General features: G+C 50.4%; 1 protein-coding gene across 1 annotated transcript in view; it reads left to right on the top strand.

The window, feature by feature from the left end:
- Positions 1-14,706, top strand: part of IGDCC3 (immunoglobulin superfamily DCC subclass member 3) — a 103,697-nt gene extending 88,991 nt beyond the window's left edge. Inside the window, exons 8-14 of the mRNA XM_065641337.1 lie at positions 5,294-5,541; positions 5,918-6,082; positions 11,313-11,501; positions 11,954-12,058; positions 12,979-13,117; positions 13,619-13,826; positions 14,542-14,706. Coding sequence (XP_065497409.1) covers positions 5,294-5,541; positions 5,918-6,082; positions 11,313-11,501; positions 11,954-12,058; positions 12,979-13,117; positions 13,619-13,826; positions 14,542-14,706 — 1,219 coding nt within the window. The remainder of the gene's footprint in view (positions 1-5,293; positions 5,542-5,917; positions 6,083-11,312; positions 11,502-11,953; positions 12,059-12,978; positions 13,118-13,618; positions 13,827-14,541) is intronic.
- The last annotated feature ends 3,250 nt before the right edge of the window (positions 14,707-17,956 follow it).

The following is a 17,956-nucleotide window of genomic DNA, read 5'->3' as shown; positions in this document are numbered from 1 at the left end:
TTTGCAGAAAACACGCTGTACAGCCAAATCTCCATCCTGCTGGACTTCATCCTCTCCCAGGGGCACGAGAAGGAGCAGCATCCCTCACCAGCTCTGCAGACTGAGATCTGACGGACCTTTCATTGGTACCGGTGGTTCCCCACAGCACCATGCATCCTACTGGGACCAGCAACATCCCTCCAGAAACTGCATCCCTCCATATAAAGCAGTTTGTACGGAAAGAGTTCATTCTGCTGCATTTCACCTAGGAAACCCTACGGGATATTTCGTTTCTGGAAGTGTAACAACATGTTTACAGAGGGCTGGGGATGATCTGCAGTGTCCCCTTGGACCGGTGAGTATCACTCTTCAAGCTTTGTACTTTATTCTCAGCCTGTATTAAGCAACCTTCAAAATAAAGGGCATTTCTGCAAAACTGCAAAGAACTGGGACTGAAGGGAAAAAAGTTCCTTTCCAGCGCAGCACCAACCGGCAGCCCAAGAGCGGTTTGTTGGGTGCAGGATGGCGCAGCGTGACCTGCGACACATGCAGGGCATGGCCATGGGACATCTGAATGTGGCACTGGTGGCTCTCTGGCACTTAAAACCCTCTCCATGCTGGCCACAGCCTGCTCCCCGCATTAATTTCATCACACTCCCTCTTTTGTGTGCCCGTGTGTGCACGCAGGCTGATCTCCTTCCAGATGGGCCCCTCTTCTTCTTTGTGCGGCTGAAGCGATGAAGAGGCTTCCTTCAGTTCTCAGACTTTTTTCAGAGGAGCCTTTGGAAAGCCGATCTCCGGTCACCGGCTCGGACCCCTGACCTGAGTCAGATCACTCATCCTGATTTGCCTCTGAACGAGGAGACAGCTTGGGAACACCGCGGCTTTCGAGCGGCCGAGACGTCTCGTTTCAGCTCCAGCCGGGTGTGAATCTGCGGCGGCTCTTCTCCCCACTTCCATCAATGCCTGTCAGGGCTTTGTGCGGGGATGTGATGGAGCCCTCGGCTTGCCGAGCGGCTTTGGTGACCAGCAAAAAGCCTTCTGGCATCTCGCCTCGTCTGACGTGCTCACAGCGCTGCCGGTCTGGCACCCGCGGGAAAGTTTTCCAACAGCAGATGTCCCAAAGTGACAGATTTTTTTTTTTCCCCCCTGTTGACGGGAAGAAATAAAAGGACACCGCATATTTCAGATGGTTGACGCGCAGAGACGCTCTGCATCTCCTTGCACAGCAACTACATATTTTCCTTTTGTTTAAGCTTCCTTAAAAAAAAAAAAAAAAAAAGAAAACGACAAAAAGCAGCAAAACCCGCGAAAGCTGATGGATCAGACACTGACCCTGCGGTGTTGCATCATCTGCATCCATGGGGTGATGCGGTGGGTGAAGGTGGGAAGAATTTCTCAGTAAAGATGAAAAGGGATGCACAGCAGAGGTATCAGCTGGGATGATGCTGGGATTCATGTCACTCTCTGCCAGCTCTTGCCCTCCTCGTTGCAGCTCCCAGCGTCCTTCTGAGCTCACGCTGGGGCTTGCAGGAGCTCACAGCCTCCTTTAGAGTCTGCCTGCAGGTGTCAGAGGGACTGACAGACAGAGAAAACCCTTATTCTCATGAAACTGGTGTTTAGATACCGGGCGTTCTGCTCGTCAACTTCTCCACCCTTGGTTTCTGCTCTGTACCCAGGTTTATAGACACAGCTGAAAATCCAGGTGTTTTATTGACCCCATTACCTGCGCATCGTTCCAGATAACGTGGTGATGGGTGGCCGAGGCTCTTATTGCTTGGTACGTCCAAACGCAGCCTTGGAAATCTCAATGAAAGCGAACTTTTCAAAGCCTGGAGCAAGCCATGTCCAGTTTGCAGAAAATTATTTTGTTTCTTTTCTTCTGACTTCAGTGTGCATGGCAGCATTTCTGGCTGCCCCGGCACCTCTGCAGAGAGGCAGCTGGGATGTCCAAGGCTCTGCCCAGCTCTGGGTCCCAGGGGCCAAGTGCTGTCCTGCTCCAGGAGCGCTGGCATCCAGCACATCCCCTGTGTTGCGCAAGATAAGCTTTGCTCAGCCACTCATCCTCCCAGGAGAGACACAACTTTGGCCCCAGCATCAGCATTTGTCGGGCATTGGCACAGGCTGCCCAGGGACGTGGTGGAGTCACCATCCCTGGAGGGGTTGAACAGATGTGGAGATGAGGTTCTCAGGGACACGGGTTAGTGACAGTGGCGCGTTAACGGTTGGACTCGATCTTGAGGGTCGCGTCCAACCAAAATGATTTGATGATTGTACAATCATGCTGTTGCCATCAGGCTCCTTGCATGGCTGATTCCAACCGGGCTCCCCTCTTCCCTCCTCCCCATCTTTTCCTCTCTCCGTGTTGAGAAAATAAGTACCCTTGGAGGTAGCAGAGCCTACATACTCATCGTTCCTGGGCTACTTTGTTCTTGGGCAGCTTAGCGCTGCTCTCGACTCGCGTGCCAGCCCAACCGGGCTGCTCCTGGGTGCCCAGATGCACAGCGGCTGGGTGGAAATAATCCCGGCATTGACGGGGCAGAAGGAATCGCTGCTCCTTCCACACATCTGCTTTGTGCCAAGCTGCGCGTACAGCTTTTGGACGGCGTAATCCTGCCTTCTGCCATCTGTCCTCGCAGGAATCAGCCCTTGTTGACACAGTTGAGCCACACATCGAGTCCTTCCTCCCTGTCCCCCCCTCCCGGCTCTGCCTTTCTCCTTCCATTTAATCAGATACGTTGAGCCCAGTGGCTATGAGGGGAGCTTAGGGCTGATTCTCTAAAATCACCGTATCAGCTGAAACCATCACATTTGATATTCCATTTACAGTGTTTCCAAGGAAACAAAGGCACAGGACATAAATAGATGACTGTTAAACATTTGCTCGCTCACCACGTCCCTGATAATTTGCAAGGCACGAATATCAATGTTAAAACAACAGCAATAATAAATTTTAATATAGGAGGACCAATATCTTGCTGCAATTAGAAGGAATCTTTGTTCTGACGTACAGGCAGGCAGTGGCAAGTTATTTATCATTTCGACTTCCCATGTACAATTTTTCATTTACATAAAAGGCAGCTTTGATGATGAATCCCAAAAAGCCATGAGGTGCCCCTTGCATCAGCAGGGGTGCCTGGGATTTACTCGTGTGCAGTCAAGTCCCAAATCCACCTGGAATTCACCACAGGAGAAGAAAATAATTTACTTTTCCCTAGAAGGATGCAGTGGATGCGGATTTGGTTAGGCTCAGGTAATTTCTTACAGAAAAATAGCAACGAAAAATCTCATGCGAGCTTTGGCGTAAGCCAGAAAGATGATGCTGAAGCTTGTAGGGATCGTTGTCTCGCAAACATTCATGTCAAGCTAGAAGCAAACCACAGTTCAAATGGACTGGACAGGACTGGAACTGCAGATGCACAAATAGGGATTAATCCAGAATGGTGCGCACATGGGTGATGCTCAGAAATGGAAGCAGAGGCAGTGGTGAGCGGTGTTTTGTCCACACAAATTGAACCGCCTTGTTCCTGGCTTGGTTTCTGAAGAAGGGTGCAAGCCTTGGGGAGAGCAGGGCTTTCATTGATGGGTCCTTGTTTGTTAACAAATGTTCTTAAGAAAAGCTGTTTCGCACGCTGAATGGCAAGATAGAGGTAATGTCTTGCACAAGTATTTCTGAGTCAATATTTACTGGCGTTGTTTTAAAGATGCAGCCCTTGGGCTGGCCCTGAACTTGCTCAGGTTGTACACAAGCTGGTACATCGCTGGTTTTCCCTCTCTTTGGGGATGGTTTCCACCAGCGTAGCCAGTGTCTGTCTTTATCTTGGAGGCTGAAACCTGCCCCTGAGCCTGGGTGGAGGTCCCCGAGCGCAGGCTGGAAGAACCGTTCTGCTTGCCCTGGGAGGGCAAACGTTGAGGCACCAGCATCAAAAATGCGCTCAGAGGTTTTGCAGACAAAAACCTGTGACTTGCTCCTAAGCTTTGGCTTTTGGCTTGCGGTGATCGTGTTTCTGAAAATGCAGAAGCAGGAGCTGAGGCTGTAACCCTGCCGGGTAAGTCAGCTAATCCCAATGTTACCCTAAGACTGCTCTAATGTGCTATAATGCAATTAGAGCCTCACCAGAGGGCTTTCTGGCTGTGCTTGATTAGACTTGGCTTAGCAACCGTGTGCGGTGCCTGGATGGGTCTCAACTGGTGTGTACTGGAACGAAGCCAGTCAAAGCTGGTTTGGGTGGATGGATGCACTTGCCACAGAGCTCTCTCTGCCGCGTGGCTGGGATCTTCATGAATTCAGGGCTTCAGATCCTCCGTTCCCCATCCCCTGTATCCCCATCTGGCTGTACTTGACCCACAGTCTCTGCAACTCGGGACAATCTGCCCAGTCACGGGGTCCAGGGGAAGATGCATCCACCTCCTGGGCTTTTCCTTCCCCAAAATCACCAACCCACAGCTTCCTGGAAGCTTTCTGTGGAAACAGAGGCATGGGGGATGCCGTCAGAGCCAGCATGGGGACCGTGTCATAGAATAATAGAAGAGTGTGGGTTGGAAGGGGCTTTCACAGCTCATCCAGTCCAAGCCCGGCCATGAGCAGGGTCATCTTCATCAGGTGGTAAGAGGTGACAGGGTCACCCTGTATCCTCCATCAAAAACAGCACCCGCAAAACAAAGGCGGTTGTGATTGCAGGAGATTCCTTTCTAAAACGGAACAGGAGGCTCAATATGCAGGCCTGACCCACTTCTGAGGGACGCGCTGCATCACCTGGGGTGAGGATTAAAGGCGTAAAAAATGTACTGCTCTGTTTAAAGCCATTTAGGGACACGGTTTAGTGCTAGAGTTAGGTTGTAGTTGGAATCAATGATCCTGAGGGCTTCTTCCAACCAAAATTATTCTATTCATGTGTTCTATGGGGCATCCACCACCTCTCTGGGCAACCTTGGCCAGGGTCTCACCACCCTCAGTGGAAAACATTTCTTCCTCGTGTCTAGCGTGAATCTCTCCTCCTTTAGTTTAAAACCATCACCCTCTGTCCTATCGCAACAGGCCCTGCTAAAAAGTCTGTCCCCATCCTTCTTATCAGCCCCTTTTAAGTACGGAAAGGCCGAAATAACGTCTCCTCAGAGCCTCTCTTCTCCAGCTGAACACCCCAGCTCTCTCAGCCTGTCCTCCCAGCAGAGCTGTTCCAGCCTCGGGTCATTTTTGTGGCTCCTCTGGCCCCTCTCCTACATCTCCGTGACTTTGCTGTACGTGGCTGGAGGGGAGGGACGTCTGCTGGTCAGCGCTTGGTGAAATGCTTGTCCCTCTCTTGTCCCCACGCAGCACGCTGTCCATCTACGGGATCAACCAGGCGGATGAAGCCATCTACCAGTGCATCGCCGAGAACAGCGCCGGCTCCACGCAAGCCAGCGCTCGCCTCACGGTCCTGTGGGCAGAGGGGCTGCCCGGCCCTCCGCAGAGCGTGAAGGCTGAGACGGTCTCTGCAACCACCATCCAGGTGTCTTGGAAAGAACCTCTGCAGAACACCAAGGAGATCATCGGCTACGTGCTGCACATTCGGAAAGCCGCAGGTACAGTGCTCTACCCGCTGCCCGGAGCATCTCCAGCCTTCCCATAATTTAGCAACACGGCCCTGGAGGTAAACCAGGTCTGCGTGGCAGTAGGCAGTGCTGCCGCCCATGTTCTCCGTCATCTCCATGTCTCTGAAAGACAAAGATGAGGCAGTAATGCTGCTGTAAATGCCAAAAGGGTGGGGAGAGTGAAGCTGTGTAGTCATATCTTGCTGCCCATTTCGGTCTCTGCAGAGCGCACAGAAACGTAAGCAGAAAATGATGTGGGCAGATACGTATCCACAGTAGGGACCAAAATTAGGACTTGCAACATCGGTTTAGTCTCTTTACCTCTTGCAAAGCCTGACGCTCTGTTCTCTCTCTCTTTGCACTTCAGATCCCGTAGAGATGGAGTATCAGGAGGCTGTTAGCAAGAGCACCTTCCAGCAACTAGTGACTGATTTAGAGCCCTCCACCAGCTATAGCTTTTACATAAAGGCTTACACCTCCCGGGGTGCCAGCAAAGCCTCAGAAGTCACCGTGGTGAGCACGCTGGGAGAAGGTAAGGAACGCTTCGCGCTTGGACCATCATCAGATGCTGAAACCCGCTGTGCGTAGCAGCAGCGCCGTTCATCCCGATACCCACCCTGGGGAGCTTTGGCACGTAGCCTGTGGTGTTGATGCTCCTCGTTCCCACTCCTCCTCATGCTCTGGGATGTTGTAAAACTCTTGTATAATTAGATGGGGGTGGGCTGATTGCTTTAAGTGCAGAATCGCCTCAAACGTAGCTGATGTTGTGTTGGGGGGGGCGTGCGAGTCTGGCTGGTCTCGTGCATCACAGCTGCTCTGGGCTTTTCCTAAACCGCTTGCTAAATGCAGATTCCCTGCTCAGGCAGCTCTGGTACTCACAGCTCTGACTTGATAGGTACAATATTTTTCTGAATTTGAATTTTTTTCTGTTTTACCCTGGAGAAATCACACTGGAGCTGAGCTGTCCTCACCTACAGGTCCCAGCCTCGGAGCAGCCTCCTGGCTCAGTGGGAAGTCAGGGTGATCTCCAAGGCTTTTTTCCCTGACTTGGCCTGCCAGATGTGGCCACCAGTTAGCTTCCCCAGTAAGAAAGGGGGTGCTCTGATGCGGGACCCTTGGACACAGGCAGCAGGCAGAAACCACAGCCCCAGTGTGATCTGTGAGCTGGCATTTTAGGAACGTTTTCCTAGAGACTCGGACCTCTCCAGCACCTCTGAATACTGGCTCATCTCACATACTGATACTAACTTCTTAGGAGCATTGCATTGTTCTCATGAACACTCAGAAATTATGAACTTGCAGCAGAGAGGACCTTTGGTGTGAGGATGTTATTTAGGATCAAATGAAAGGGTGTGTTGGCTCTAGGTGGGGGATCCCTTTCTCATTCCATTTTCAGCTTTTGCAGATGTTTACTACAGCATTTAAGCCACAACGGCAATAAATCCTCGCCCTGCTGGGTCATTACCCTGTGAGTTTATTTTCCTTGGTACTGTGCAGGGAACCGGTCACCCTTGGAGTTTGTTTTTCCTTCCAATTTAGAGACAGAAGGACGGACTAAGCCCAACTTGAAACTCCTTGACCCGATGCTCTGAGTTCAGCTACTGGAGCCAGAAGCCAGCCATGCTTCACAGAGCCTGGTGTTTCTGCAGAAGTCTGGGTCAGGCTAGAGAGGACTTTTTGTCATTATTACCTTCAATCATGACAGAAATAGTTAGATATCCGGTAAGGGGATCATAAATTTCCCAGCTCTCTGAAGTTTCAAGGCATCATTGTCCTGCTCTGCTATCCTTTAAAAAAGGTTTGTCCTGTGTAATGAAGATGCAGCAATTAGCTCCCTGTTGAGGATGGACAAACTGGCCTGGTTGAGATCCCTCAACCCCAGCTCGCGTTTGCCTTGTAGGAAGATAAAAAGAGATTTAAAAGCTGCAGTTCTGCCTTGATTTGTTCGCTTTGCTTCACTTGGGTGCCTGTTGCCTTCTGCTCCCAGGGGAGAGAGCAGGTCGGAGAGGATCCAGTGGCTTTTGTCACCAAATTAAGGTTTCACTGCGGATTTGCTTCATCTCACAACCAAGCCATTTCACCCTGTGCCTTCTCAGAGGAGCCACAGAAATGATCCCAGGCTGGGACAGCTCTGCTGGGAGGGCAGGCTGAGAGAGCCGGGGTGTTCAGCTGGAGAAGAGAAGCTCCGAGGAGACCTTCTTGTGGCCTTTCCGTACTTAAAAGGGGCCGATAAGAAAGATGGGGACAGACTTCTGAGCAGGGCCTGTTGCGATAGGACAGGGGGTGATGGTTTTAAACTAAAGGAGGGGAGATTCACACTAGACATGAGGGTGGTGAGAGCCTGTGCCAGGCTGCCCAGAGAGGTGGTGGCTGAACCATCCCTGGAGACATCCCAGGCCAGGCTGGACGGGGCTCTGAGCAACCTGAGCTGGTGCAGATGTCCCTGCTCGTGGCAGGGGGGGCACTGGGGGAGCTGGGAAGGTCCCTTCAATCCAAACTCTTCTATGGTTCTATGATTCCCAAGGTGCACAGGAGAGCTGGGGTTCCCCTGGGCTTGGGCAGCCCCTGGATCTCTTGCTAAGAGCCTTGGAAAGGGATGGGATTTCCCCGACATGCCGTGTCTTGGCGTTGTCGTCCCAGCTCAGCCTGACGTGCGTGAGATGTGCACAGAAATGTTTGCGAAGCCCTGTGGTGGCCAGACCCTCCGTGTCACCACGTTGCCGCGTCCTGCCTTGCATGGAAAGGACACGGCGGGTGACTCTGCCAGCTGGAGACTGGTCTAAGTGACCATGTTATGCTGGTGTTGTCTGGAGCCATAGTAGGGTGAAGGTCCTGAGGAGCAGGGCTGCTTTCCGAGTGGGGAGCTCAGCTTCTCATGGCCAGGAATCTGCTGAGAATGCAGATGATGGTCCTTGTGGGTCCCTTCCAACTCAGGACATTCTACGATTCTATAATTTTGGGGCTGTGCTGTGCAGGAACAGAAGTTGGACTCAATGATCCTTCTGGGTCCCTTCCAACTCAGGACATTCTATAATTCTATGAATGCGCTTGGCAGAAGCCTCCAACACTTTGTGGAAGTGCGGTGCTCCTTTCTTTGTGCTGGGGATAATTTTGGATGGAAAGGTGAAGGGAAGATGCAGTAGAGAAACCACCCAAGTGAACCTCGTCCTCCATAAACCTCTTGCTAGAAAGGTCCTCCTGTCTCCTCCCTACTCGTTTCCTTTATGCCGTTTCACAAATGCCATGGTATTTTAAATCTCAAACTCTCTCCACTTCATTAAGCAGCACATACTCCTTGTTCTTGTCTTTTAATGCTTTTTAGGATTTTCTCCAGGACTTTTTGACATTTCTCTAGGATGAAGACTGTTCCTTTAGTCATCTTCGGCTAAAGACGCCTTCAAGAAGAAAGTTGAAATGACCTGGGGAAAATTCCAAACAGCACAGAAGAGGAAAACAAGTATCCCAGCCCTTAGCATGAGGGAGATGCCTCACTTGTAGTAGATCCGTATTATATATACTTATATATACTTCTGTGAAGCACATATACACTGCTGTGTGTACGTATATTTAAACACACACACAGATATACTCCATTTGTATACACTTATTTGTGTAATAACGTTATAAACAGCAAATGCATTCTACGAGTGCATACGTATAATCAATATTATACATATATATATACTCAAAGTTTGAATAAATACTATATATTCCATGCTTTGAAGGAGAGAGATTCTTGTGGTTTTTATTAAATGTAAGGCTCTGCAACCCTAAAATAAAGCCAACTTCGCAAATCAGGATGGCCCACATCAGTGTTTCTTTGTCCATGGGATAATGTGATTTCCCTTTCTGTGGTGTTTTCACCCTTGATTTGGAAAATGATGCTTGAAGCAAGAGTCCAGCTTCTCAGAGGGGGGATCCAGACAATCCCTAGTTTTGCCCTAGAGAGAACTGGGAAAATTAGAAATTTTAAAAAAGAGTATTTAATTGGATTGCAAAAATATGCAGCCTTGGGAAGAATAGTATGTTCTGGTATAAATAGAAATTACTCTGTGTTTTGCACCCAGAAGTTGCTTAGCGCGGCCTTCCCATTGATGAAATGCACATCGGAATAAATCCTAGCAAAAAGAAAGTACTTCAACCCCTTTTTTTTTTTTTCCCGTTGGCAGCACTCGGGCAGGATGGGATTTCATTGTCCTGCCCCAGGACAGCTGAGTCTTTCCTCCTGAATCCCCATGGAGATTCTCACCAGTCAGCAGGGCTTTGTTCCTCTTACTGCGTATATTGGGTGGGCTTCAAGCAAAGCCCTGGAACCTGCAGGAGAGCATCACTTTGGGAAGGGACAGGGTCGCCCAGACCCTCCGGCTCACCAGGAGAGATGTTTTTCCTTCCCCTAAATCTCCTCGGGGGAAAGCTTGAGCTCTCCGTGCCTGGGAAAAGGCAAATGGTTGTGCTATGGGGTTTTGCCTTTGCTATCAAATGGAGGAAATGCCCTTTTTAGCTCTTGTCAGTCTTAGATTGACATGGCCACATTTCACTATCGCTCAGTAAATGGTTGTGCTGAACTCTCTGCCAAAGGACACTGTCAAGGCCGGGTTTGCATGGCTCATCCTTTAGAGACCCTCTGGGGAAAAAAAGAGACAAAAAGCAGCGTCGGTCAAAGGCAAGCCCAGCAATCTTTATATTTGGGAACTTCTGAGCTTGTAATCATGTGGGATTGGAAAAATAGCTCTGCCTTAAAGCCTGGAGGCTGCTGAAGAAGCAGGGCTGTTGTTCTGCTCGGTGCTTTTGCTGCAGGGTTTAGCCGAGCTCGTAGAGCAGCACCCAAAACCCCTTCTCTCTCCCGGTGCTGGGGAGTTTTGTGGAAACGAGGTGAGAAAAATAACCAGTGAAATGTCCTGCTGTGACACATCTCTGCCCTGGTTCGGTCAGAAGAGGGGAAGGATTTTTGGGGGGAAACGTGGTCCTGTGTGTCCCAGTGCTGTGCAGGGACAGGGTTTGTGTAGAATTAACTTCTGGAAACCCCAGGTATCTGCATCAGAAGAAAACTGGCTTTGGTTTGCAAGTCTTTGCCTCTCAACCCAGGCTGATGGGGCAGGATGGCGATGGGGCCTGGCAGCTTTCTGGGGACCTGGGGATTAAATGGCTGTGACCCGCCCCCCCCCCCGCCCCGAGAACGAGGGTAGAGTTTGGGGCACTGACTGGAGCAATAAGTATCCTGGTGGACGAAGATGCCCAAATTCTCTCCTAAATCCCCAGCACAGAGTCACAAACCTCCCTCCTAATGGGGAGAACAAGCTCCCGCACACCCTGCAAGCCACCGCAGGTACCTAGCAGGCTTTTAAGAGGGATGTCTCCGGCTCCATCCCTTCTGGTTCCTTCCTCCCTGGGGGATTAATCACTCCGAAAGGTCCTTGCTACCCTCAGGGTGAGGGCAGAAAAGTGGAATTTGGGAATGCATTGCCAAAGTCACTGCATTCTTGCCCTGACCCGAGGGGGCTGAGCATCAGATTGCAACCGGAATGTAAAAGTAGCCTCTTACCTTGCTGAACTGAGCAGAGGAAACCCTTGGAAACTCATTACAGCTCCCGGAAGAAGTTCAGAGCTGTTTAAACCAGGATCTGGTCTGATCTGATTTTTTTCTCAATCTCTTTTAGCACGTTCTTTGGTGCAGTGACCACAGGGAAAGGCTCCCGGGGAATTTTTTATCACATAGAGTCAAAAAGCACATGCAACCCACTGTCTTTCTCTCTCTGTTGCAGTCCCAGCCATACCATCCCTCTTTATTAAAGTCATTAACAGCACCACCGTCCAGGCTACGTGGGAACCCTCCATCAAGCTGGGCCAGCACGAAGGCTTCAAGCTGTATTACCGCAAGGTCCACCTGTCCCATTACACGGGTCCGGTGCTGCTGCCCAGCAACGTCACGGCGTACAACATTACCCACCTGGGTGAGTACGGTGACAGCTTGACGGCCTCACGTTGTGCCAGGAGAGTTTTAGATCAGATATTGGAAAAACTTATTCATAGAAAGGGCTGTGGGGCATTGGAACAGGCTGCCCAGGGCAGTGGTGGAGTCACCAGCCCTGGAGGGGTTGGACAGACGCGGAGATGAGGTTCTCAGGGACATGGTTTAATGATAGAGTAGGTTCGTGGTTGGACTTGATGATCTTGAGGGTCTCTTCCAACCAAAATGATTCTATGATCCTATGATGGGTTGCATGGCTACTAAACAAGAGATGCTGCAGCTCTGCCCTGAGTTTTTGGGGCGCTTTCCCAGTTCTTGTTTGCAGCATCTTGTGTGCATTTGGCAAGGTGTCCATTTTCTAAATAAGCATCACTCAGGGAGAAAACGCTAATGATTAAACCCGAAATGCCCTTCTTGTGTCTCCCATCAAAACAGATGCATCAGTGGTGTATGAAGTCAAGCTCCTCGCCTATAACCAGCACGGGGATGGAAATTCAACTGTCCGCTTCGTGTCCTTGAGGGAAACTGTGGAGAGAACAGGTGAGATGGGACATTGGCAGTTTGTGAAAAGCACTTTGCAGCAGGGTGGTGAGACCAGACAGATTCCCCAGACACCTGGGGCTCTACCCCACATCTCATCTTCAGCCTCTCATTTATTTTCAGCATCACAAATGATGAAGCAAAACTTTGCAGGGGTGGGACCACCTGGTGCTGATCAGGGTGGTTTCCCTGCCACGTGGCTTGCACCATCCCCGTGTATAAGCTAAGAGCTGCCGTCCTCGAGCGAGACGTGATGCACCGAGCATCTCTGCTCTCCTGGAGCTCTCTTGGATATTTTGACCTTCCGTGGTGCTGGGAAGAGAGGACAGGTGGCTTTGGAAAGAGGGGCTGCAGGGCATGAGCACTGCATTACATGGCAGAAAAGGGGAAATCTCTAGAGGGAATCTCGAACTGATCATACCTTTCATATTCGTCTATGTGTAAGAAAACATCTTGCTGATCTTGGAAGCCTTTTAAGCCTTCCAGTGGGAATATCTTCCGGAGATAGTTATTACTGCTCTGTCTATGTTGGAGTAAATATTAATCTCGTTGGCATCTGCCTGCTCAGTGCTTTCCATCAGGTACCAGCCTGCTCTGGTGACCGCCTCTCACCTCAGACACAGGGGTTTGCAAAAATTAACATCCAACTTGTTTTTATTCATTAATTGCATCTGATAACAGCAGCCTGGGTAACGGGGCTGGCTCTCTATGGACCTTCCAGTCCTGTGCTTGCTGGGACTGCCTTGCTGGGGTACCAGGAGCAGGGGAGCTGCGTTGGTGACCCCCCCAGACCCCCACACTGCTATCCTCTTCCCCTGCCCATGGCCCAGGCTCCAGCTTTTGCTCTGGGTCCCCCAAAAGCTGGAGGACCAAGAGGCAAAGAGCACCACTGACCCCCCTCTCCTCTTTTTTTCTGGCAGTGCTGAATCCCCCTTGCGACTGCATGAAGGACGAGCAGAACAATAAAACCTCCACGACCGGCATCATCATTGGGATCCACATCGGTGTCACGTGCATCATATTCTGTGTCCTCTTCCTCATGTTTGGGTACAGAAGAAGGTAGGGGTTGCTCGCTAAGGATGGTGGTCCCTAGTGCCATGTGGGTGTCCCCGCAGGGGTCTTGTAGCCTCAGTGTCATCATAGAATCAAGGAATGGTTTGGGTTGGAAGGGACCTTAAAGATCATCTAGTGCCAACACCCCTGCCATGAGCAGGGACCTCTTCAAACAGATCAGGTTGCTCAAAGCCCCGTCCAACCTGGCCTTCAAAACTGCCAGGGATGGGGCATCCCCAGCTTTTCTGGGCAGCCTGTGCCAGTGTCTCACCACCTCGTGGGGAAGAATTTCTTCCTTATATCTAAACACCTTTGCAATAATGGACTGTTTCCCACGCAGATCTTAGGGGACACATCCTGTGGCATGGAATTGCACAGGTGGTGTCTATGTGACTTTATAGGAGGGATTTAAGGAGTGAAGGAACATAGCACAGGGATAACACAGACTTGGGATTGAGGGAGATACCAGCTTTGCTCACCTTGAGGCCCTGCCTCTTTATTTTTCAGGCTGCTGATGTGCAAAAACGTGCAGGAGCAGCTGTCAACCCCGCAGATCCCCAGGAGCCAGCGCAGCGCCACGGGCCTCGTCCTGAACGGGGCCGCTCGCAGGGACAGGGATGACCGGGACTTGAATGGGAAGCAGTTGGATATGAACGAGCTGGAGAGGTTATTCCCGACATCCCCATCCCAGGAGCAGCAGGATAAGGGAATGACAGTAAGTCCAGCAGCACACAACGGGATCACACCCAGGGAATGCAGGCGCATGGCGTGTCTGAGAGCATCGGTGATCCGCCATTGTCACTGTGTTATCATAGAATCATGGAGTAGGTTGGTTTGGAAGGGCCCTCCCCAGCTCCCCCAGTGCCCCCCTGCCATGAGCAGGGACATCTGCACCAGCTCAGGTTGCTCAGAGCCCCGTCCAGCCTGGCCTGGGATGTCTCCAGGGATGGTTCAGCCACCACCTCTCTGGGCAGCCTGGGCCAGGCTCTCACCACCTTCAGTATAAAAATTTCTTCCTCGTGTCCAGCCTGAATCTCCCCTCCTTTAGTTTAAAACCGTCACCCCTTATCCTATCGCAACAGGCCCTGCTAAAAAGCCTGTCCCCATCTTTCTCATCGGCCCCTTTTAAGTACAGAAAGGCTGCACTAAGGTCTCCCCAGAGCTTCTCTTCTCCAGCTGAACCCCCCAGCTCTCTCAGCCTGCCCTCCCAGCAGGGCTGTTCCAGCCTCGGGTCATTTCTGGGGCTCCTCTGGCCCCTCTCCAGCAGGTCCATGTGTGTCCTGTGCTGGGGACCCCAGAGCTGGCCCAGCCCTGCAGGGGGGTGTCACAGAGCAGAGGGACAGAGTCGCCTCCCTGACCTGCTGCCCACGCTCCTTCTGATGCAGCCCAAGATACGCTTGGCCTTCTGCATTGTCCCTTTCTCTTGCCAGGTGTCTCACAGCCCCCCAGCCACCCACGACGACACCCAGATATCCACCCTCCCTCTGGATGAGTTCAGCATCATCGAGGAGCAGCCAGACCCGCTCCCAAAACCCCCCCGCGGCGGCAGCCCCCCAGCTCCGGCTCTCGACCAGCGTCCCGCCAATGAAGGATAAAACTGCCAAGACTCGAACCCTCTTGTAGGAGTTACCAGAAACCAAACCCGCGGCTGGTGATGTCTTTACAACGAGTCGTCAATCTCAGGTCAATTGAAGATTTCTACGGTCTGATTGTTATTTTTTTGTTTTGCTTTATTTTTATATATATATATATATATATAAAAATATATATATGTGTATACAGCCTTTTGGAAACTCTTGTGAAGTTTATCTTTCTGACCTCTCTCGGGCCTCTCGGTGATTTTTCCGATGATGGCTTTATCAAGACTGGTCATGATGCATTTTCCCTGCAGCTGCTACGTAAAAAACTCCTTGTCAGAGTTTTTGGCAAACTCTCCCATCTCTGACACACTGGGAATATGCTGGAGCCTCCTCTTGGCATCCCAGACTTTTTCCTGATCAGCAGCTTTAGGACTACATTTTTGGATCTATTTTTTATTTCCAGAAGACTGGATTCAGAGAAATCCTTCTAACTTGACTCCAAAAATTGAGGCCTGGGAAGGCCGTCTCTCCATGGATTTGATGATTTTGTACACTTTCGCTATTTCTCAGGATAATTTTTTTGCTGATGGACTCAAAATAATATGAAAAAAAAAGGAAAAAAAAAAAAGTGTGTGTCTCAAAGGATGCCTGCCTGAGGGCTACTGAAAGACTTGGACAGACAACCCGAGTGAACTCAGAACCTACCTCAACCGGAATGAATGTCTTCTGGGAAGCAGAAATACCTGCGTCTTCCTTCGTCTTCAACAAAAAAAACAAGTAGCGTAGCACTTGGTCAGTACAAGCTTGGTCCTACCTCAGCAGTCACGCTCAGTACCTGCTGCCTCGGTGGTTTTCTTGTCGTCGTTCCCATGTAAAGCACTTCCAAACCTTGAAAGCAATGTTCTACCTCAAGCGTGTGTGTGTGTGTGTGTGTCCTCTCCTCTCCCCAATTCCTGCCTCTCCCACCCAGCCCCGCACCAAGAAAGGTGTTTCACTGGTGTTATGAGCTTTACTTTTAGGCACGGAGTGGGGCTCCGGTGGGATCTTTGTGTGGTGGAGATTCGTATTGTGGTTTTTTTGTTTTACTTTAAAGACTGTTGAGGCCACCGCAGCCACACAGCTCGATGCCCTGTGGCTCGCTGGCACTGTTGCTCTTGAGGGGCCAAATCTGGCTGCCGTGGTCCATGCTGAGTGGATTCAAGGTCCATCTCCCCAAGGCTGATTCCCCGTGGGATGATTTATGGCATGCATGGGCACAAGCAGCATCACGCACCCCTGGGAGGTGGGAACCTGATCATCACCATCTTGTCCCTTCCAAGCCCAGCCTGCCATCAGGAGCACCTACAAGGAAACCCTGATATGGTGCTTCCCAAACCCCTGGAGATGCTGCTGAGCTGCTTCCAGCTCCTCCAGCGTGTTTCCAGTGAGCAAGGGCTCATCCCAGGATGGGCTGAGCTGAGAAGGGCTCATTTCCCTGGGAGGAACGAGGCGAGGAGGGTTCCCAGGTGGCAATGGCCCATGCCAGAGGGTGCCCTTCCCCATGCCCAGGGTGGGCAGAAGAACTCCCGACACCAAAGAGAGGGTTTGTGCATGATCCTCACCCTCCAGGGACCACCACCAATGTGCCACCGTGGTTTTTGGGTTGTCCTTGTGAGTCGGTGTGTGACCAGCGTCGTCCATGGGGACGGGGACATCGGCCAGCTGGTGCTGGAGAGCAGCAGCCCTTTCCCCGTCGTATGGGTTGGTTAAAACTGGGTGAATGTGAAGGTTTGAACTCTTCGTATAGGTGGTGGTAAGTCAAACGTCACCATGTTCGGAAGGAAAAGTGAAAGGAAATGAGTTTAACAACAACAACAAAAAGGTATTTTTTTTAAATGGTACCAGTGGGAGAGTCCCTTGTGTCAGAAATATCCCCATCACCTTCCCGTTTGGCAATGGGATGCTACTGATAATGGTGTAAATAATACAATATATGGGACGATAAGGCAAACATGTCTCCCCTTGTGGGGTGTCCTGGTGCGGGGCTGGGCTGGCGAGTGGGACTTGGTCCTTCCCGACCACGTCACCCAGCTTGGCCCACGTGTAACAGCATCGACCTCGAGAGCAAGGAGCTCTTGAGGCTTGGCGTTCCTTAAACGCTGTCCCATTAAAACTCCTCGTCCTGTAGACATCTTGCAGGAAAGATGTGAAGGGTTAAATTTATGCATTAAATCCCCAAATAGCCTCTTCCCACCCCACCAAAGAGACTAAATGGGCTGTCAGACTGATATCAAAGAAATCCCAGTCTCCTCTTGCCATCCCACTCCAGCCCAGCTTTTTATTTGATTTTTGTGTGTGTGTGCGTATCGCCGACGTTCACATTGAATAAGTACTGTTGCCAAAGTGAACACAGAATTTAGACTAGCTTTCAGCTCAGACTTCCTGGAGCTGTGAACATGCTATTAATTTAATATCATATTATTGTGATATTGTAATAGTAACAAGTATTTGTCACTTCTTCCTTTTATTAAAGGGAAATGCTGTGCCATTTGACTAGTTGAAATACGATAGTATCTCCAGAATAGAGCTTTTTCTTTTATTTTTTTTTTTTTATTATGCAGAAATGTGATGGCTTAAACCAATGCAGATTATGTGTTGGTTTGAGATGGTTAAGATGGATGTAAATCTTTAAAGACTATTTTTTAGATATTTAGCTTTTCCTCTTTTTTGTGGTTTCTTTTCTGCTCTTATCAATCTGTACTTTTGGGACCTGACGCAGACGGTTGCGGCAGGTCGGTCCCTGAAGGGATGAGGCTGAAGTCTAGAGACCCAGCAGGGGAACATGGTCTTCCCTGAATTATCCAAGCCTCCCAAGTCCACAAAACTGGGCAAAAAAAACCCCTCTCAAAATGGCACGGTCTGGCTTTGTGCCTGTGGAGCATCTCTAGCTGCCACTTAGCTGGAGAAGCAACATGTAACAGCCCCTCTTGCCTGAGCCGGGCTGGGGGCAAAGCTGTGCCGACCAAAAATTTCGGAGAACATCACCTGGTGTACGTCTGGCCTTTAATCTGTAAAACAAGAAGGAAAAAAAGAACAAAAGAAAAAAAACCAAACCCACAGCTTGTGTTTGGTTTCAGTGTGGAGCACAGGTTCAAATCTGTTCTTGGTTCATCCAAAGTGCTGCCCCATGTTTGAGGGAAACCACCAAGTTTTTATTCTGTGCTTGGGGTGTAGTTGTACTTGAGTAGACACGTTGTACTTGAGTAGACATGTACTTGGGTAGACA

The sequence above is a fragment of the Caloenas nicobarica genome, chromosome 10 (genome assembly GCF_036013445.1).
Source record: "Caloenas nicobarica isolate bCalNic1 chromosome 10, bCalNic1.hap1, whole genome shotgun sequence".
Classification (NCBI taxonomy): Eukaryota; Metazoa; Chordata; class Aves; order Columbiformes; family Columbidae; genus Caloenas; species Caloenas nicobarica.
The sequence above is the reverse complement of the archived record's forward strand: the minus strand, read 5'-3'. Positions and strand labels throughout refer to the sequence as shown.